This window comes from Bombus bifarius, unplaced genomic scaffold (genome assembly GCF_011952205.1).
Source record: "Bombus bifarius isolate JDL3187 unplaced genomic scaffold, Bbif_JDL3187 scf7180000008422, whole genome shotgun sequence".
Classification (NCBI taxonomy): Eukaryota; Metazoa; Arthropoda; class Insecta; order Hymenoptera; family Apidae; genus Bombus; species Bombus bifarius.
Window position 1 is genome coordinate 1 of NW_022884652.1, and position 21,126 is coordinate 21,126.

General features: G+C 28.4%; 5 protein-coding genes across 10 annotated transcripts; 3 read left to right on the forward strand and 2 right to left on the reverse strand.

The window, feature by feature from the left end:
* Positions 1–6: 6 nt before the first annotated feature.
* LOC117212989 (pre-mRNA-processing factor 40 homolog B) lies at positions 7–1,511 on the reverse strand (the record flags this gene model as incomplete). The annotated part of the gene is given in 10 exon segments (XM_033458173.1): positions 7–196; positions 276–426; positions 429–571; positions 573–707; positions 808–974; positions 976–1,188; positions 1,191–1,210; positions 1,292–1,314; positions 1,316–1,469; positions 1,472–1,511. Coding segments are annotated over 10 exon segments (1,236 nt in total), but the record flags the coding sequence as incomplete, so codon positions are not given.
* Positions 1,512–2,364: 853 nt separating this feature from the next.
* LOC117212972 (golgin subfamily A member 4-like) lies at positions 2,365–9,335 on the forward strand. Of its 3 annotated transcripts, none has more exons than XM_033458141.1 (9): positions 2,365–2,766; positions 2,980–3,067; positions 3,146–3,315; positions 3,411–3,752; positions 3,815–7,556; positions 7,833–8,149; positions 8,330–8,359; positions 8,490–8,792; positions 9,118–9,335. In XM_033458141.1, exons 1-9 carry the CDS (start codon positions 2,680–2,682, stop codon positions 9,139–9,141), a joined length of 5,103 nt encoding a protein of 1,700 aa, XP_033314032.1. In that variant the 5' UTR covers positions 2,365–2,679; the 3' UTR covers positions 9,142–9,335. The 3 variants fall into 3 exon arrangements, with proteins under 3 accessions (XP_033314032.1, XP_033314035.1, XP_033314033.1); XM_033458144.1 differs by having other exon boundaries at positions 3,221–3,315; XM_033458142.1 differs by lacking the exon at positions 8,330–8,359.
* Positions 9,336–9,685: 350 nt separating this feature from the next.
* Positions 9,686–11,532, reverse strand: LOC117212995 (transmembrane protein 177). Of its 2 annotated transcripts, none has more exons than XM_033458198.1 (3): positions 11,400–11,532; positions 10,608–10,735; positions 9,686–10,540 (listed from the first exon to the last, which is right to left on the reverse strand). In XM_033458198.1, exons 2-3 carry the CDS (start codon positions 10,709–10,711, stop codon positions 9,742–9,744), a joined length of 903 nt encoding a protein of 300 aa, XP_033314089.1. In that variant the 5' UTR covers positions 10,712–10,735; positions 11,400–11,532; the 3' UTR covers positions 9,686–9,741. The 2 variants fall into 2 exon arrangements, with proteins under 2 accessions (XP_033314089.1, XP_033314090.1); XM_033458199.1 differs by lacking the exon at positions 11,400–11,532 and adding an exon at positions 11,043–11,186.
* LOC117212998 lies at positions 11,452–14,480 on the forward strand. Its single transcript, XM_033458202.1, has 5 exons — positions 11,452–11,914; positions 12,594–12,869; positions 13,005–13,353; positions 13,442–13,826; positions 13,897–14,480. Exons 1-5 carry the CDS (start codon positions 11,486–11,488, stop codon positions 14,084–14,086), a joined length of 1,629 nt encoding a protein of 542 aa, XP_033314093.1. The 5' UTR covers positions 11,452–11,485; the 3' UTR covers positions 14,087–14,480.
* A 211-nt stretch (positions 14,481–14,691) lies between these two features.
* Positions 14,692–20,827, forward strand: LOC117212994 (pre-mRNA-splicing regulator female-lethal(2)D). Of its 3 annotated transcripts, none has more exons than XM_033458194.1 (6): positions 14,692–15,109; positions 16,113–16,473; positions 18,674–18,798; positions 18,895–19,073; positions 19,160–19,314; positions 19,396–20,827. In XM_033458194.1, the coding sequence occupies exons 2-6, from the start codon at positions 16,242–16,244 to the stop codon at positions 20,112–20,114; spliced, it is 1,410 nt and encodes a 469-aa protein (XP_033314085.1). In that variant the 5' UTR covers positions 14,692–15,109; positions 16,113–16,241; the 3' UTR covers positions 20,115–20,827. The 3 variants fall into 3 exon arrangements, with proteins under 3 accessions (XP_033314085.1, XP_033314086.1, XP_033314088.1); XM_033458195.1 differs by lacking the exon at positions 14,692–15,109 and adding an exon at positions 15,518–15,666; XM_033458197.1 differs by lacking the exons at positions 14,692–15,109; positions 16,113–16,473 and adding an exon at positions 17,439–17,844.
* Positions 20,828–21,126: the final 299 nt, after the last annotated feature.

Genomic DNA, 21,126 nt, shown 5'->3' on the forward strand with positions numbered 1-21,126 from the left:
TTTTGCTTCTTCTTTTTCACGTTTGGCTAAATTAAAAATAACATCCTCATAAATATCCCGGCGATCTGAATCACCAACAGCCCTCCACACTTCCAAATTACCAAACATTTCTTCACATTTATAATACTTTGTTGTACTTGTCATTCTATCATTTTCTAATAAAAATTGTTCTAAATCTTCCTTAGCTTTCTTCAATCTGTTTGAAATGACATCTGTTTTTATATTTTTTATTTAAAATATGCTAGTTTTATATAATATTACACAATGATACTTACCTTAATCTTTCTTGCTCACGTTCTTCTTTAAGTTTCTGTGTCTTATATGCGTTGAATGCTTGTTTACGTTCATTTTAATTTTTTGTTTGGATATCTAGGATCACTTTAGTTAATTTCACTGCCTGTTCCCATGTAGCATTTGATGGAACTCTCTTTCTCTTAACAATTCTTTAAATGCTTCAATTGCTTCCTTCTTATCTTTAAATTGCATTTTTGGTTCAGGAGTACTGAGTACGACTATCATTCACTGATCCTTTTGCAAATTGCTATCTTCATCTGGCTTTGCAGGTGGGTAGAATGTTTATTGCTGCAAGAGTTGCAGCCATGGCTTGTTCAATTGCAGATTTTCCACCTGGTTCTGGTGTACTAGTTTGAGATGTATTCGCAATTGCAACATTTGGAGATAAATGTTGAATACCTGCAGGAACTATACTGAAAAGACAAAATATTGATAATTACATTTACAACCTTAAAGCTTCTTTATCATATGTATGTACATATGTGAATTATAATAAATATAATTTTTACTAACGTATTCGTAGCACTTGCAACAACTGCTGCAGCTGCAGCTGCAGCAGCCTCTTCAGCTGCGATTCTTGCTTTTAGTTCTTCTAGCTCTGTAGGAATAGTCCACCTAGATTCCTTTTTAGTTGTCACATTATGATAATATACTTTTCCATTCTCTGATTTATATTCTTTTCCAAGGGCATTGTGATAAAAAGCAATTCACTGGGTGTTTTAGCTCATCTGGTTTCTCCCACAAAGATTGTTTTGTAGCACTATTATAATAATACGTCCTTCCATCAGGAGCTTTATGTTCAGTCCAATCAGTCTTTTTTTCTGTTGTTGCAATAGGTTGAACACCTGATGTGGCTTCACTTGCTATAGGTGCAGGTGGAGGAATACCTGGTGCCGCGTTATTTGAGGAGGTGCAGCTAAAATATAAATGATATTTAAATAAAGCACATTACTTTATAAAAAATGAAAATATCCTTTAATCAAAAAAAGGTATTAACCTATGACTCCAGCATCAGGTGGGAGCAGCAGTAATTGGAAAACTAAAACCTGGTGGAGGTATAGAAAACTGTGGAGGCATTATACCGGGTGGACCAGGTGGTAAACTGGGAGGAGGTATAAAAGGTGCAGTAGGCATAATAGGTGGCACAAAAGTGGAAGCAATATTTGGAGTCGCCAGGAAAACCCTGGTACCGCAGTAGGTGGAGGTATACTATCATTTTAAGCCTGTAACATCATATTATGTACAAGTTAAACTTACAAATAATTAAATTAAATGTTTCATATATAGAATCACACACATGTGTAATAATTTATAAAAATTATTTTCTAAATTTATTCTCAGAAGATTTAATTTAAGTGTACTTTTCTCAAATATTATCAAAACAAAATAGAAAAAAAAATTAAAATTTTGAGTATGTAAATTAAATTATAAAAATTCTCTTTAAAAGATAGTTTAATAAATAAGTATAAACTTATTAACTACAGAACTAATATAAGGTTATTAGTCACTTATTCATTCATTTTACGTTCAATAATACCATACCATTTCCTACAGAATGAAAATGTTTTCCTTTTTAAATCAAATCATTGAAAGTAGAATTATTGTAATTCCTGCCAAATTAAATGATATAAGCAACAGTATTCTATTTCACAATGTAAACTATATCACGTTGTATTTATACTCAACCAATGCGTGAAAGTAACTAGATTTTATGTATATGATGATTATAAGAAATGAGTGAACATTATATAGATTAAAAGTTGGTATATAAAGCTACGCTAAAATAAGACAATTATATTAATGTTTTAATCCAATATTTCGTTTCAATTTATATTTCAAATTTCTAAAAAATATTATAAGAAACTGAAATATTTTTGATAAATAACTATATGATCACCCTATAGTATATTATATTTCAATTCTAATTGAAATAATTTTTATTTCCGACTATATTTATTTATTTATTTATTCCTTCTAATTAATTACTTAGAAGAATTATATGCATCGAAAGAAATAAAATTATATACAATACACAAAATCATATAATGAACCAGTTTATTTGTTCATTCAAAAAATAGTTTCAGTTCAATCTACTATTATCAACATCAATGGCAATAACTGTGCTACGTATACATAGTTCTCACGTGAAAGTTTTAATATTGCAGTAAAAATATATTACATCAAAGGATTAAATATCGTGTTTGATAATCAATGATTTGCATATTTTCTGAAATTATTTTCTCAAACAATGTAGGATAATGCTTGTACTTGTGTTTAAATTTTGACATTTGTCTTCGATCCCAACCTAATTTTGATGTAAATAAAAATCTATGGAAATTTATATAATTTAATAAAAAACTACAATATCATACAAATTTTGTCAAAATGTTTAAAAAATTTAAAGATAAACTCGCGGAAGAAATGAAACAATCGCCTGCCAGGTTACAGGCAAGCATGCAACAACTAGCACAGGTTTGACATTTTATATAAAATTAAGACATAAATTATGTATTTTGTAATCTGCTTAATAAAATAAAATTGTTGTGTACTTATAAAAAAATTATTACTTTTACAAAAATACATTTGTCATATCTGATGATTAAATATATGTTGATTTACTAATATAATTGAAATAAAATTTAAATATCTATCTATCTTATATATTAATAACTTGGTTTAATTTAGGCGGTAGTATCTCCTGCTTTGTCTAACAGTTCAGTACAAGAATTATCTGTATCTAATGACAATTTTAGTTTAACGGAAGAAGGAGATGGTAAGCCTTTCTTTTTTTATATATCGCTTTATTATTTTAAATTAAGAAGAATTTAAGTATAAAAGTGATTATTTACAGAAACTCCCAAAAATAGTCCTGCAAAACATGGTTTTCAAAATGTAGATTTAATGTCACCTACGTCAAATTCTATAGGTGTTTCAAGAAGATCATCAGTTAGCAGTATTACTAGTGATACTTCATCTCTTTTTCCAATTTATGAAAGTCCTGCTAATTTGTATCATTTACAGGTATTACAGAACATTTATCATCAAGAGATATAATATTTTTAAAAAATTATTAATATTTGAATGTAATTAACTGTCCATTTTCATTTCCTTTTTAGTCTGATATGGATCAATCTGCTAGTGAGATAGATGAAAATATAAATCCACAATTAGATAAAATTTCAAAAGATCAAATATATTCAGCATATCGGAAAGTGCAAGCAAAATACCACAAATATCGTGGAAGATATACAGATTTAGCAACACATTATAAAGAATTGGAAAGGGTAAAAGGCAAATTAGAATCAGTCTTAGTAGAAACCCAAGATAAAGTATTAAGAAGAATAGCTGACTTAAAAGAACAGTGTCAGTTAGAACAACAGGCCAAAGCTCATTTGGAAGAAGCATTGAGAAATGACATTGAAGAAAAAGATCACATAATAAATACATTAAATACAAAGGTAATATTAAAAAATTTACTATTATTGTATTATATCAGATTTTAATGTTATATGCATTGCAGATTAAACTTTTACAAACGACTGGACCAAACTTAGAATCTACTTTACCAGATACTACTAATGATAAAGGAAATTTAAAAGATAATCTCATTGACCTAAGTACTGGATCGTCAATTAGTTCTGAAGAAAATGCTTTGGTAATGGAAAATACACAATTAAAAGATAAACTAAAGAAATTGGAAAATGTTGTTTTGAAGTATAAAGAATCTTTGAAACGAAATAAAGAAAAATTTTCTGAAATATTAACAGAAAAAAATATATTAGAATCTCAGTATGAAACATTAAAAAATTCCTATACAGAAAAGGAAAAGGAGTTAAGTTATGCATCTACAGAAATTAAAAGTTTAACAGATCAAATGATTATTTTAAAAAAACGCGAGGAGGAGTCTGTAATATCCTTAGCTGAAAATAAACTTTCGATACACAGAGAATTAGAAGATAAAGAAGAACAAATCAAAAAACTACAATTGGATTTGAAGCATGTGACAGAATCCAAAGAGAATCTAAGTGGAATTGTTAATAAATATAAAGCTGAAGTGGAAGAACTAAAATTATCACATAGTACTCAAAATTCAGATTCAGAAAAAAAAGAAATTGTACAAGATATAACAAATGAAAAATCAGAAGCTTTAAAACCAGTACAGCAAGAAATGCAGCAATTATTAAATGATCTAGATGAAAAAATGGACTCAAAACATCATGGAGAAGATTGTAATAAAGAAAACATAGAAAAAACTACAAAAGTGCATGATACTGAAATATGTCAAAATATAAAGTCTAAATTAAATGAAAAGGAAATTGAACTTCAAGAGACAAAAAATAAATTAGAAGAATTGCAAAAGATTACTAAAGAATATCAAATACATAAAGAAGAACTATATATGGAATTTTCAAATTACAAATTAAAATACACAGAGCTTCAAAATGAACAAAATGCACATAAAATTGTTGCTGAAGAAAAAAGGAAAGAAGCAGAAGCAACAATTGAAAAATTACAAGCTACCATACAAAGTCTTGATAAAGAATTAGAAAATATGAGAAATGCTCTAATTGATAGAGATAAAGTATGTGAAAATTACAATGCTAAAGTTAATGAATATAAAACAATGCTTGAAAACATGAAAGAAAGATTATTGAGTCAGGAAGCGGAAATGAAAATTCTTAAAGAAAAAGTACAAGACAATACAGAGATAATTACATTGAACAATGAGTTAGAAATTAAAAATACCGAGTTATTAGGAGTATGCACACAACTTCAAACCTGTAAATCTACTATCTCCGATCTTAAAAATAGACTTCAAACAGATAGTTCTAATATTACTTCACTTCACGAAGAGAAAAATAATTTAATTAAAAATATTTTAAATTATAAAATTTCTACTAAAAAATTAAAGGAAGATAATATCTATATTAAAAGCAATACAGTGAAATGCTTCATGGAGATTAACAATGAAATTTCTGTCTTAAAGAATGGATTTGACGCTTTTCTAAAAGCGAATAATATTATTCAGAATAGTGTAAATGTGCAAATTAAAAATTTCCAAACTAAATTACAGGAATTTGAAGAACTTAAACAAAAATATAATCAATTACGAACCGAATTAAAAGATACTATATATCTTAAATCTAATTTGGAAATAAGTTTGGAAAATTATAACAAACAACTAAATGAGATGTCCATGAAATTGGAGCAACAATGCGAAGTTGATACAAAAAATCGTAAACTTATAGCTGAGATAGATAATCTCAATTTCAAATTATATGACTTACGAAATTTACCTGAACAAGTGAAATTATTAATGATAGAATCTAAATCTTTGCAGGAAGAACTTAACAATGTTAATGATATGAATCAATTACTTTCAAATGAAATATCTGATTTGAAAGTACAACTTGAAGAAGCAAATAGTAACACAAAAAAATTACAGGAATTAGAACAGAAATATGTAGAAGCAACAAAAATTGCTACGTTACTAAAATCTGAAAACCTTAATTCCAATAAATTAGAAGAAAAAATAAACACTTTAGAATCAGAAATAAAAATTTTAAATGAAAATTTGTCTGAAAAAGATAAAAAAATAAATACCTTAAACGAAGAATTAGGAAGTAAAGAAAGTTTTTTAGTTGATTTAAAAGTCAGAAATGAAAAATATGAAAATGAAATCATTGAGCTTACAAAGTCAAATGAAACTCTACAGCAAAAAGTACAAACAAAAATCCAGCAATTAACGAAGTTAAAAACTATTAAACAAAAACAAGATGCCACTATTCAAAAATTAAATGACGAAATTAATGAAGTAAAAACTTTAAATGCAGAATTATTAGAACAGTTAAAAACATCGGAAAATGAAGTAAATATATTAAAATCTGAAAACTGTCAAATAGTAACATTAAAAGATAATAATGCAGCAATCATTACTGAATTAGAAAAGCTAAAATTAATTCATAATGAAACCAATTTGGAAAATAAGAATCTAAAAGATAAGCAAAACGAATTTCTGAAACATAATCAAGAATTAAATGAATCTAATGAAAACTTAAAACAAAAGGTTGTAAATTATGACAAACACAATCAACAATTACTAACTGAAAATACACAATTAGGAAAAGAAATTGAATCATATAAAAATCGGTTAAATGAAAGTATATTATTAAATACGGAATTACAGTTTAACAATCAGGAACTGAATTTCCAACTTAAAGAATTAACTTCATCTAAGAAAAAAGTAGAAGAAATTGAAGAACATCTTACAAAGGAAAATGCAAGTTTACATAATGAAGTAGATAAATTAAATTTATTGTTAGAGAATAATAATAACATGGAAGAAAAAAATAAAGAACTACTAATGAATTTAGAACTTTTGGACAAGGAAGTTGCAAGATTAAAAAATATTGAAGAGGAAATTAATAGCTTAAAATTAGAAATAAATGGCTTAAATAAAGCAAAAAGTGATTTAGAAAAAAAGGAATTACAAAACAGTGAATTAATTACTGAAAATTTATCTTTAAAAAGTAGAATTATAGAATTAGAAAATACAAATACGAAATTTCAATCTTATGTAAATAATTTAGAATCTAAGGTTTCCAGTTTAGATCAAATAGAATGTAAGAATATTGAATTAAAAAATGAAGTTGATACATTAAAATCTACAAATATGGAATTATTATCTCAAATAAAGAATAAAGATGTAGTAGAAGAACAATTAACAACGGAAGTATATGAATTAAAACTTATAGTAGATGAAAAAGTAGCAGAGTTAAAATTACTAGATACTAAAAATATGGAATTGTTGAAAGAAATTGAAAGGTTAAAGTCTTCATCAGTAGAAGAGGAAGTAGCAATAGAAACAAACAAATCAACAACTACTGTTGAAGATTTTAAAAAATTACAAAATGAAATAAAGGTTCTTAGAGAAACAAATACTGCACTAAATGAAAAAGTAAAAAGTATAAGTAGTAGTGAAATAGTACATGAGTTTTCTACTAAAAATAATGACAAATTGGAAGAAGAAAATAAAAAATTAGAAGCACAACTAGATGAAGCATTAATAACATTCCAAGCAAAAGAACTGGAAATGCATTTCGTTAGTAATGAATTAAAAAATCAAGTAGATACTTTGAAGCAAGAATTAAAAACAAACGAGGAGGAGCAAAGCATGAGATTAAAACAACTAGTTAAGGAATTTCAAGCACAGTTACATGATAAGGAAGAAGAGTTACATGCTGCATTAGAAAGACGATTCGGTAAATTAGAATTCTTCTTATAATATTGTTTCCATTTTACATATATTTATGCATATTTATATATATTTATATATATTTAACAGAGATGATATTTCGGCTTCTAATAACAGATTATATATACCAATACGGTGTTATCATCTCGTCGAGATTGTTTTTAAATTAACGAACCCCAACCCATATGCAAAGTGAAAAAATCACCTTGTATATGATGATAATAAATATACAAAAATATTATAGTAATATATTGTAAATATATTATTACATTTCCCTGTTTAGATCGTCAGCAAAATTATGAATCAAATCTTATTCAACAATATAAAGAGCAATTAAAAGATTTCCAAATAGAATTAACAGCCAAATCTGAGCAAATTGAGAATCTAATTTTAGAAAATAAAAATTTAATGTCACAAAAAGCAAAAGATATAAACCAGTTAGTGGAAAAAATTACAATAATGAAGAAGGAACATGCAGATGAAATTAAAGAAATAGAAAAAAAATGGAAATCAATTGTGCAACAGAAAACTGACAAGTTGGAAGCAAAACACGAAGAAGAGATTAATGAATTAACACAGGAATGGCGAAATGAAAGAAGGGTTGGTTACAACAAAGTTATAAAAAATAGTAATACCTCATAATTTACAAAATGATGTTTTATTTTATATTTCTTTTTTTATTTACTTTTAAGATTTTGTTATATTTATATTACTTATTTTAATTTCATGTAATTATTTTTTCATTTTTTATAATTTTATTTATACTTTTGTCTCTTTCAGCCTGATATGCAAACTGATTTAATTAACAAGGTAAAGTTCTTTCAAATTTGTAAATACACCAATTTTACTAATTGCAATTTTATCATTATTTTTTAACATAAACATAAAAATAAGCAGTATAAGTAAAATAGAATTTACTAATTTTTATTAATTTACTTAGGAATTAGAGAGCACTTCACGAGTTGCAATGGCAGCTGTACAATCAAATACTGGTTCTTTTCACACTCTTCAACAAACCCTAACAGCACAGAGGCGAGAATTAGCTGAACTTAGAAAATTAATGAAGTTGAGGCATGATACACTAGAAGATTCAACAGAGATTGAATATCTTAGAAACATTTTATTTGAATACATGATGGGAAGAGAAACAATGGTGCTTGCTAGAGTGATCGCTGCAGTTGTCAAATTTGATCAAGAACAAACAGCAAAAGTACTTAAGAAAGAAGAAGATAAAATGACACTGGTAAAAAGTTTTTAAATTTTTTGAAAGAATATTTATATTTTTAATTAATATTTATTTAATTAATGTTTGAAAAACATTGATAAGTTATCTTAAATAACTTATCAACGTTTTCCAAACATTAATTAATGACATTAACATAACATTAACATTAATGACATTAATTTATAACACATAAAAAGCAAATACCTGTTAATAAACAGAAATAAAATTAGCTTTTTTCGAATGTTTTATTTATTTTGATATATATTACAACTTAACTTTTATTATATGTATTGCATATATTAAAAGTGTTTCTACTTTAAATCTTAATTTTTTGATGTTTCAGCTTGGTTCTCTAGGTCTCACATAGTGCAAAATTCTGTATATTTAAAAATTGTGTAAGTACTTTTGTATATTAGATTGTAAGTATCTTGTATTTATTTATGGAATATGTATTTTAAAAAGATGACTATTATTCTGCCAATATATGATATATAATATGTAGAAAATACATACTGTAAAAAGCTTGACACAATTTACAGGTAGAAACAATTTTAGATGTGATTACCTTGCTTCCTAATATATATAAATATTCTATGATAGAAAAATTATAAATATTAGCTGTTCATCTATAAGCATGCCACTTTTATAACCGTTTATAAATTTATTAATAGAATAAAAATTTACTGTTATAAAGTTGTCACAGATGTATTTGCTTTCTTGTAATTTTTTATATAACGAAGTGTAAAATTGTCAACATTATATATGTTATAAATAGTTTAACTTGAAAAATTAAATTTCATTTCATATAGATAAGTATTTTAAAAATAATATTTCTATTGTATATAAATTATGTAATTAATATATACTAATAAATAAAGTTAATTTAGAATGGAAGTACTATTAACTCTGAATTTGTCATTAATTTTATTATGATTGTTTTATTTACATAAAATCATACAAATACATACTACACTAATTGTGACTGGATATTTTGCATTTTTTGTTTAAAATAATCTATTTGTTCAGATATTGGAATGCTTTTTTGAGTAAACCAAGTAATCTGATTTCCAACAGGTGTATACATATATCTACCCTTACTTCCCAATAGTATTCTTAAGGCCCTATTTTTCTGTGATAATTTTTCATAATATTCCACACCACCTTGAATATATTTATCACCAAATTTAGATATTATTTCATTGACTTCTGTCTCTCTATAATAATCTAATGCATTATTTGTTAATGAGGTAAAAATTAAAGTTCCAATTGCAGCAATACTCATACATAAAGCATTTTTACCCCTTTGCTGTTTGGTAACTTTTAATTTTGAATGAAGTAACTCATAAGCTCCCATTCCTATTACTGCATCTGCCAATATATTGATACCTTTAATTATTGGATCAAAAGTTGCGACTTTTAAAATTTGTTGAGCTATAGCAAATTTTTGGGCATTTTCTGAGAGTACTAAAGACTTATGAAATTCCTCGATAGCTTCTGCATCCCATTGAAGTGGTGCATATTGAATTGATATGTTTCCATTATTTATATGACTAATATCATTATATTCAAAATTCACTGGAATTCCAACTAAGCCACCATACGTTGAGTACGTTGATCCAGCATGAAACATTTCTATATCATGAACGTTAAAAAATTTAATACGTTCTTCTGGTATCATTGGTCTATATACTAGATTTACATCATCTAGTGCTTCTTTAAGTCTTCTTTCAATACCTTTTCGTATTGGTAATTCATTATTCTCAAAGCTATTTATAAAATTTTAAAATTGCTTTATAAAATTCTTAATATCTCCTCATACTTTTTTATACTTACTCATATCTGGCTCTAATTTTCCTATATTGTTGCAATAAGAAAGTTTGTGGAAATAATTGTACGGCTACAGCACCAGCTGCCAAAGTAACTCTCACAAGTACCATTGTAAAAGCACTTTTTTACAAATTCTGAAATAAAGAAGATGAGATAAATAATGATTTACAATAAAGAAATATAACAAAATGAATCGAGATAAATGATAATTTATAGAGGTCAATAAAAAGACATTCATAGTTCCACTTATTTTATTTGTATCTAACTATAACCTAAAAATATGAAACACAATATAGTAACATATTAATTGACATTATAATTAAATATCTATAAAATCTGCAATATAACTTTCATGCTATTAAAATAATTCAAATACAGTTTGAATTACATTGTTACCAAATAATGTTCATGTAACAATGTAAACAAAAATTAAATACCCACATAAAGTATGTATTTTACGGATTATATATACGATTACTATTACATCATCAAACAGATACTATGTATACTAAATAAATATTTATAATTTATACAGTGTTAGCCTATATATATTTTTTATGTACCATTAAATAATTAAGCTCTAATTCAATACTACATTTACATGATATTTTAAAAAAAAATGTATATTATATATCATATATTATAATTTATTTGCGATAAGATTAAATCTATATAGATATTTGAAATTTGTATATATTTTCGTTTATCGTTATCCGTATCATTTTGAATGTTTATAATCCAATAGCAAGGACTGTTATATGTTTAATACTAGTATATGTACGTAGGTTCATTACTAACACTTTCGGTTGCCGGTAAAAAAAAATTTAAACATAAATCCCGAGAACAGTTTGTTTCTTGTGACACTCAGTTTACAAGTTCTCAGGATGGATACCAGTACGTGTGTTCCTAACAGTCAAAATGCTCCTCAATCTAGTGCACAACGAAAGTTTTATCAGTGGGTACTCAAATGGATAACTGGTGTACATGCGCATGCTGACTGGAACAATGAGGAAATGCGCGACATTCGACATTCAACAAAACCGGACGTAGCAACGTTAGCCAGTTTTTTACAAGCGATCGGATTTAAACTACTCTCGTTTGAAAGGGACAATGATTCACATGCCTCAGGAAAGAATGATAATAATGTTGAAACACCTGATCAAGGAGTTCTTAGAGTTGCACTTGAATGCGATAGTTCCAATATGAGGGCAGTGTTAGAATTAGGAGGAGTCATATGTAAATGTCCCAATTCTGATCATATTAAGGACGCGTCCTTTTGGACTATTAGTGGTACCGGACCTGTTGGAAGCACCGTATGCAAAAATTAATAATTTCTTTCATAATTTCTATTAAACCTGACTTTATCTAAGTATTAAAGTGAAATTATGCTGAGCTGTTACTGAGGTGATCGCGCGAATTCAAAAATTTAAATTTGTATTAATTTTAGCATTTACATCGTTTATCATTTGGAGTTTATTGACTTCCAACATTTACAAATTTGGGGAGGGGCAATAAATAATGTAAAATGTATCGAAATGCTTAAATTGAGAGCTTCTCAGTCACGTGAACTTGGGTTTTATGAAAGCATTAATAGTTAAAGTAAATTATCTAATGCTTATAGCGTTTAATGTTATATTTGAGATGGAATAATTTTTATTTTACGTGTAGTAATATTTCTAAATTTAAGCATCATTTACTACGTATGTAAATAGCTCAAGTAACTAAATAATGTATAACTTGCGCAAATGAAAGTAAAGATATACCTCTATTATGCAATTCAATATTTATCTGAAATACGACAACGTCCAAAACTGAAATTTGACAATTTGATAGCAAAACATTAATAAATATATCGAGTATATCGATTTAAACATATCTTCTTTATTTTCCTCAGAAAAAAATTAGTACAAGTTTACGATTTTAGCTAAAAATCATGAAAAGTACAGTAAGAAGTGTACAGTAAGATTATTGTAATATTGTATTTATTTTCAGGACAATATATCACAAAAGATCGAAGAAACTGGTAGTACTTTATTACCTTGTTTACCAAAAGATGTTGTTAGACTTTTGCGTGATGTATCATATAAACTATTCGACACAATCGTATGCGAACCGGATGTCAATCGATATATGGACATTTTAAACGCTTCACAAACAAGTAATACGTCTTGTAAAACCGCGCAGAATAATTTAACAGGAGATATTGGAGTTACGCGAAGTCATACAGAACCGGAAATGTTTCTTCGTACAGATGATATGAGTTTAAAAGTGGGTACTTCATTTATATAATATTGTACTATTATAATATAATTTATATAATATTTATATAATATTATATAATATAAAAATAATACTGATATTTTTATTATTTATACTTTAACTAATTTGATTACGCATTGTTAGTGTGTTCCTGAGAAGAAAAGTAGGAGTGTAAATTCCGACCCATCTGCAAGTCGTGTTATGTCTCCAATACAATCAGTTAAACCTGTTTTACAACGTCAGAAAACATGGGACATCGAAACCGAAAGTTCAAACGAAGAACCACGGCCGTCACCTCCAAAGCTTACTAGTTCTCCCTCTGTAGTTTCTGAATTATCCAATTCCTTAGGGCAAATTTCTTTACAGAGCGAAATTGAAAATCCTAGGATTGTAACTGCATATGTTTTAGGGGCATATCAAAACTTAGAAAAAGCTCTTAAGGTGTTACTGATGAAGAAACCAGAGATTGCGAATGATACTTCTCTTATTCAAGGCAATTATCTTATTTAGATAGATGAATATTATCTGAAAATAGTAATATTCTACTGGAAATTATTAAGATCTGTTTATCTTCATAATAGATGACAGTGCATCCGTAAGATCAGCACCTGCTATTATTCTTAGTCCCTATAAATCAAATCGATCAAGTACATGTACAATCAACAAACCTTTATCAAAATCGACGAATGAACAACAGACGCGAGCAAACGCATATTTAACGTTAACGCCGAGAGCACGTCGTAGTATCGAACCAATGCTTCCTAAATCTACGACACGAAGGAACTTAAAACCTGAGCAAGAAAATGTAAAACCGACGCTTCGTCGCAGTAGCTTTCACATTCCTTCGACTGCTAATTCTAATATCTCGTTGTTAAAATCTTCGGATACAGGACAAAAATTTTTGGCGAGTAAAAAGTACAGCACAAGTAAAACAAATCTCACGATCAATTCCGACCTGTCGAACAGGTATAATTGAATCTTATTAATTAATATTATATATGTAAATGTTTAAATTAAGCTATTCCTAAAATTGCAGAGGTTTATCGACAACAAAAAGGGTTGTATCTTCAGAACAACAGGCATCACCAAACTTGGGAGCACTTAATACACCGAATACTCGTATGTCAATGATTAAACCACCTACAAAAGTCTCAAAAACAATACCCATTAAAGTGAAATCAATGAAATCTACTATCAAGATGAGTCCAGGAATATTGAAGAAATAAAAAGCTAATCTTTTAAAGCGATAAATTATTATTTTTATCTTCATTTATATTATTTAATTAATAAGCATAATTTAACTTTACGTTTATTACGTCATTTTAAACGGAGATTTACCCAGGTATTTTACTGTTATAGTATTTAATTATTTTGTAATGCCTAAAAAAATATATATGTTGTTTCAAATAATTAATAGACTTCATTCTTAAAAAAAGAATTCGTACTCTCTATACAGACTGATAGTTATCGGAAGTTCGTATTATTGTACGTTTTGAAAATGGCGGGCTTAACATGCCATCTTGAAATGTTTTAGATCAGTTAGAACTTCGCAGTAATGTAGTTAGTGTTGTGAAATTTATGATTCGATATTCGAAATATACTTTACTATGTTGTGCTTAATATGACTATAAATTAATAAACCGTAACATCAATACCAAATAATTACAGGAAACATATAAAGAAGTTGTGACCATTTTGATTGGTGATAATTTTTTTAAATATTGTTTTTTTTAATTTTGATATTCTTTATATTGTATTTATTCGAAAAACATTTGGTACATTTCTATATCAGCACTTGTATTTGGACGATTATGATTGGAGCATGCGCCTGACATTCGTTTCTTAGGCACTCGTGATGTCGGCAGTAATCATTGTTCGTGATTAGTTACATTACTGTGTTAGCCTGTAGTGGCATGGTTTTCAAGTATTTACGCGATACGTGTATCATGCGCTGGTATTGATGTTGTATTTGGAATGCGCGGTACATTGAGACAAGTCCTGTATATCACATTTATTCCATTCGTCAATTGATCAATTGAAGAACTCACTAACGAAAGCTTGCTTATAACAGACTACGAAATTACATTTGTATACACACACACACACATATATATATATATACAGGTATATATGTATATACATGTACGTGGATATACACATACATGGTGTCGTGTTTCATCGTTTCACGTTATACCGAATACTGGATACAAACATTTTTCAATGGAATGATAGGCGTGTCACTATACCAGGTATGTGAAGTGAACAAGAATCATGTTATATCGTTAGATAATATTACATAGTAATAAGTTCATGACGATCTATGTTAGAAAAGTGTTATAATTGTTAAAGTTGTATCAAACATCTGGACGGCTATGTGATTATAAGTGCACTGTTTTACAGAAATATTTTTAAATCTTTTTTATAATTCATATATGCAAGTAATTTCAATGACCTTCGAAAGAAGATAAATTATAAATTTGTAATCTTATATCGCGAAATTCTCGTTCATGGCAGACATGTCGACATAATGGCGTCAATGTTCCCTTCAACTATAGATAACTGGATCCTACATTCCCTACCTTGCATGTCGCAATAAAACATTAAACGTGCCACGTGACCTTCTTCAATCACGCGGTATGTTCTAAAAGCCGGGTCCGAACCTGCGCCCTGAAAAAGTTTTATCCTAGTACATGACAAGTGCATGTAATATCTATGAAAATGAAGTAGTAAATATAACGCGTATGTGTATAGTACTGTCGTACAAGTTTAGAATTATAGTTCCAATAATACATAGTAACTCTGCATTGTATGTATATGTTTTTTCGATGCTATATTAGATATTAATACGCTGTTCAAAAATAAATTAAAAATTGTAATTTAAAGAGTTTGTAAATATAACTCTATAGATAATTTATTATCTACAACAAGATTCTTGTATTTTATTTTACTATTTAATGTATTGTAACTATATAACCTTAGTCATAAGAATATGTTCTAGAATATACCATATACTATCTATTGATATTACATTATAGAAATTTTAAAAATGTATTAAAAATTAATAATGGTTGTTAAATAACAATAAATATATTTGTAGTAATAATAATATTATTGTAAATGTAGAACAGTAAGACAGTCAACTTACAGGCAATAAAATTACAATTTAGCATACTATTAAAGTTTATATAATTGTTAAATTTATTTATGTTATATACATATGTTATACTGAAAAAATATTTTTATTTTTTTCAGACAAATGTGTGCTAGCACTAATAGCATATCATCAACGCACTCGTTGCAGTTAAACAGTTAAAAAAGAAGAGGCAGAGTTCGAAACAGACTTACAGGCCTGGGTGTGGTTTTAATAACTTCTAATATAAAATGGCAGAAGAGTGTAACGATGTTAAGTCTGCCGGTCCATCTTCACCAAGAAGTCCACAGAATAATAGTATGGGAGGAAAACCAAGCAGTCCTCATTCTCCTAGACAACCAAGGCGTATGAAGCTAACACAGCAACAATTGGACAGCATGACAAAGGACGAGCTAGCAGCCAAGTGGCATGAACAGGACTTGTATGTGGAGTGTCTAGAGGCCCAGGCGGCAGCCCAGGAAGGTACTGAGATCACTTGAGTGAGACCACCTCACTCACCACATTTCTTAAGCGAATTTATGAATGCCAGAACACAACGGTCTCTTGTATGAGACAAGACTCTTATAGGGACGCTAAGATTAGGGATTAAGCATATTATTAGTACTGTGCTTAGGATAATAATAATGCTAAGTTTTTATAAATCCTAAAGTCGAAAAAATTTTGAATAAATAAGTATCGTAATAAGATAGATAAAATTCTTAACATCTCTTACGACATCGACAAACAAATTACAATTGTAGAAAATTTATGTATTCATATGAAACACTAGATAGATCAATTGGGTAATAGACTTTAGATAAAGGCTAGTGATACAGTAATATTGTAATATTTTGAAAACTACATTTGTGATGTGTAGTGCGGGCAATTAAATTAATGCCAATATGTACAGTGTTCGAAATTTTTTTGGTGAGCAGAAGTGATGTGACAGTCATATACATTGCATGTACAGAAAATCTAATACAATATTATGCATGTATGCATAATTTTATCATCTGGTGTTAAGTTGCGCTGCTATTGATATTAAAAGTCACTTAATGCTAAAAGCAAAGTGTATATCAAAAAAAGTGATATTGTGTGACAAGAAGAGATGAAAAGGTTTTTTCGAATGTGTTCACTATGAATCATTTCTTTCACTGTAATAAACACACATAGCTTACTTTTGGTATGAGCTCTTAAGTGATCGTGCAGTGTGCCACGTATAATTCTACAGTGTAGTAAAACACACTGCCAGAAGCAGGACAGTGCGTGTGTGTTTGTGTGTACATTGGATATCGAGTTTCCACTTTGCGAGGATTGAATGAAATACAACATCCTCGCTGGCTCTGAATATACCACTCAGAAGAGTAAAAACAGAGGCCCTATGTCATCCTTTGGCCCACAAAACTCTGTGCCAGGGATGCGTGAACCTAAGTCTTGGTGAAGTACGAAACCTTTAATTGATGCAGTTATGATCTGAAATTCCAGCTGCTTTTTCCAATCCTAACAATTCTTATCCCAATCTACAATCTTTAATATCATCTTATATATAGATACGTCTGATAAAACTGAACAATTTTAATTATGTTCCTAGACAAACATCCCTGTCTATTCCCATTATGAACGCAATTCATGCATGCATTTGTACCTGCACCATAACTTCCTGATGTCCAAGTACCAATCTGAAAAAAATACAATCCTGATCAAATAAGGCCGGGAGGTCATCTTGTGACAACATCTGTGTCTGCAACAAGTAGTCTATCTATTTTCATGGAAGAAAAGTAACGTCCACTCTTGGTCTCGGTGGAAGCACAGAGAATCTCACAAATGGCACGATGCAACGACTCCAAACTCAAAGTATGCGCTAATTAAAAATGTCAGTTGTCAGGCAATCAATGTCACATACATATGAAAACATATTTTGTTTATGCGCACTTAGGGCAAAACAGTATGTAGTAGATTTTCACCACTATGCTTTCTTTCACCAAAGATATACAGATATGAAATATCAAAAGAGACTGTACAGAATACTCTGTACCATTATATTATATGCATATATATTTTAAGGTTTTTAGCTCTCTATGTGTCTCATAAATTTATATGACTTACCAAATTATTACCAGAGATGGAGAAAATAATCAAAAAGAATATTATAAAATAATCCCCAACTCTAGTTATGAAAATATAATTTTATTCAAAGTGTATGAATAAAAATTATACATCATAAAGATATAGGTAAAATTATGAAAGACATGGAAATACATCTTTTTTCATATTGTATTTTAAATTAAATAAATGTTAATACAGCTTTCTCTTTAAATTTGTATTATCAATTAATAACTTCTTTAATGATTTTTATATTTGAAATGTATTTGAAGTATAGTATTTTTATATCTAATTGAAATAAAGTTGAAAAAATCATAACCTTTTAAAATATAATAAAAAATGTACATTACATGATATATATACATATGCGTGTATATATATATATTGTGTGAATATATATTGTGTGTATATATATTATATTACCCATTATATTACATATTATATATATATATATGCTCATACTCTGTTTAATTTTAAAATGATTATATAATAAACATAAAACAAATTGACGAAACACATAGATAGCTTTAAACATTGAAGTCTTAATTAAAAGAGGAAATGATATAATTTTTTTTTGTAGGTGAGCTATCCTCATTGAGGGACTCTGAAAGCAAGTACAGACAGCAACATGCAGAAGCATCTCATAGAGAGAAGATTTTAGTCAGGAGACTTGCTTCTAAAGAACAAGAATTACAAGAATATATTGTATGTAGATTTTACATTTTTTAATAGAAGAAATATAGAACTAATTAAAAAATTTCATAGCACATAACTCTTCTTCTTCTTTCGTCTCTCTTTTAGAGTCAAATTGCTGAAATGAAAGCTGCTCATGCTCCATCTGCTGTGGCTTTAAGATCTGCTTTGTTAGATCCAGCTGTTAATATTTTAATTCAAAAATTAAGGCAAGAACTTGTTACAACTAAAGCTAAATTAGAGGACACCCAGAACGAACTTAGTGCCTGGAAATTTACACCAGATAGGTAAATAATAATTTACGTCTTTTGATAAAACTAAATAACAAATTTGTATTTCCAATGACACTCTGTATGTTTTTTTTTATCTATAGCAATACAGGTAAAAGACTAATGGCAAAATGCAGATTGTTATATCAAGAAAATGAAGAATTAGGTCGCATGATTGCTAGTGGACGAATTGCTAAGTTGGAGGGAGACCTTGCTCTTCAAAGAAGTTTCAGTGAAGAAATGAAGAAATCACAATCAGGTATTATTTTTGTTATGGATATTTTTTTAATATGTTATAGATCAAAGTAGCTAATATCTTTTGGTAATGTCTATGTTACAGAGTTGGATGAATTCTTGCAAGACTTGGACGAGGATGTTGAAGGAATGCAGAGCACAATTTACTTCTTACAACAGGAGCTACGTAAAGCTCGCGAATCGGTTACATTGTTACAGCAAGAAAATGCAGCGTTGAAAGCAAATTCAAGCGAAAATAATTTAACGAATGGTTTGTCACCTCACACACCACCAATAAAGAAGGAAGAATCTGAAGAAAATTCAATTTCGGAAACAAAGACTTCAAAATCAATGGAAGATAGTGATGTGTGCAAAGGTGCTAGGACTCCACCGTTATCATCACAGCGATCGCCACAGTGTGAGTTTTCTAATACTGAAAGAACAGAACGGGTCGAACGAAAACCTAATCAAGCAGATCATAATGACGAAAGCTCAAGTGATTCGGCTGCTTTGATCATTAAAGTGGAGAATGAGGAATTAAGTGATAGGGAAGAAGAACATGAAGAAAATCGAAATAATAAAAGGATACTAAGGAGCAAAAGTCATAATAGAAATAACAATAAAACTAATGGGGAAGAGGTGCTAACTAGAATAACTAGGGGTAGGGATAGGACCAAAAGGGACAAAAGTGCACCAGGTAGTGACGACGAAAGGACATATAAAAAAAAGAGAAGAGAGAGTATCCTTTCTCTTGATTATAATGAAGCTGATGATGACGCGTTAGTTCTAACTAATGGTGAGACTCTTCAAAGCGATCCAGAATGAACAGTTTTCTAGAATGATTTTATACATATAACACTTGTTATATATGAACAAAGCTTAGCGTGACTTAATACCTAACATAAGTTGAATCTAATATTTTATATTTAAGAATAATATGGAGACATATTATGATAAATATTATTTCTGATGGTTTTGTAATTTTTCATAACGTGTATCCGTAAATATATCTTTTATTTCAATTGTTTTAAAGTCACGTTAATGCCAAGATAACAGCACTTGATTACGTATGATTATATCTTCACAAAAATAACGTGGCGTTGGAATAAAGGGGTAGATAGTTAAAACTATTTTTTCTTTCGCAATAAAATCGCATTAAATTTTCTAATAAGTATTCGTTATTACGAACAAATGCTTCAACGTTTTTAAATGGCTTTTTGTAAATTCGTTAAAACATTGATAGTAGCTTCTCTTGTTAGATTTTGCAGAGCAATCATAAAAAATATAAATAACAATAGAATAATAATCAGGGCTATGCCTTTTTTATTATGTAAATACACAAATGTTAATATCTGGTACACAACGACGCACATACATAGATTTATACACGATTGTGTGCGCAATAATTTGTATGTATGTATCGTTTTTTTCATTGTGAGACACGCGTGTCAACATTCGTTATTCATGCATAAAATATGCTTTTAATTGTGTATAATAAAATTAAGGTCTATTTGTTAGATTTATTGAATACCTGTAAATTATATGAAATATTAAATGATATTAATTTCAGTAAAACGTGCAACTGATCTTGTAGATCACAGAACATCACAGTTGCATATTTTTTATTTTTTTTGAGGACAAATATACAAAATATTTACATTGCTATTTTATACTATCTTGTATAAAAGCACATATTTTTTATCGTATTTCTTACATAAATATTTTGTTTTCTAATTCATTTGTAATTTTGGTATGTAATGTTCAGTTTGGATTTTGAATAGGTATATCTATTGTATTTGGAGTATAATTTTTGGGATTAAAATTAAAATATTATTAT

What these genes read in the sequence shown, in the direction of transcription:
- LOC117212995 (XM_033458198.1), bottom strand. Translation starts at nt 10,711, where the DNA reads ATGGTACTTGTGAGAGTTACTTTGGCAGCTGGTGCTGTAGCCGTACAA. An exon ending in AAAATTAGAGCCAGATATGA is followed by an intron (nt 10,541 to 10,607) that starts GTAAGTATAAAA and finishes TTTTATAAATAG; the next exon opens with CTTTGAGAATAATGAATTAC.
- LOC117212994 (XM_033458194.1), top strand. Translation starts at nt 16,242, where the DNA reads ATGGCAGAAGAGTGTAACGATGTTAAGTCTGCCGGTCCATCTTCACCA. An exon ending in AAGAATTACAAGAATATATT is followed by an intron (nt 18,799 to 18,894) that starts GTATGTAGATTT and finishes TCTCTCTTTTAG; the next exon opens with AGTCAAATTGCTGAAATGAA. An exon ending in AATGAAGAAATCACAATCAG is followed by an intron (nt 19,315 to 19,395) that starts GTATTATTTTTG and finishes TCTATGTTACAG; the next exon opens with AGTTGGATGAATTCTTGCAA.
- LOC117212998 (XM_033458202.1), top strand. Translation starts at nt 11,486, where the DNA reads ATGGATACCAGTACGTGTGTTCCTAACAGTCAAAATGCTCCTCAATCT. An exon ending in CAGATGATATGAGTTTAAAA is followed by an intron (nt 12,870 to 13,004) that starts GTGGGTACTTCA and finishes ACGCATTGTTAG; the next exon opens with TGTGTTCCTGAGAAGAAAAG. An exon ending in AATTCCGACCTGTCGAACAG is followed by an intron (nt 13,827 to 13,896) that starts GTATAATTGAAT and finishes CTAAAATTGCAG; the next exon opens with AGGTTTATCGACAACAAAAA.
- LOC117212972 (XM_033458141.1), top strand. Translation starts at nt 2,680, where the DNA reads ATGTTTAAAAAATTTAAAGATAAACTCGCGGAAGAAATGAAACAATCG. An exon ending in GCATGCAACAACTAGCACAG is followed by an intron (nt 2,767 to 2,979) that starts GTTTGACATTTT and finishes GGTTTAATTTAG; the next exon opens with GCGGTAGTATCTCCTGCTTT. An exon ending in AAACTGATTTAATTAACAAG is followed by an intron (nt 8,360 to 8,489) that starts GTAAAGTTCTTT and finishes TAATTTACTTAG; the next exon opens with GAATTAGAGAGCACTTCACG.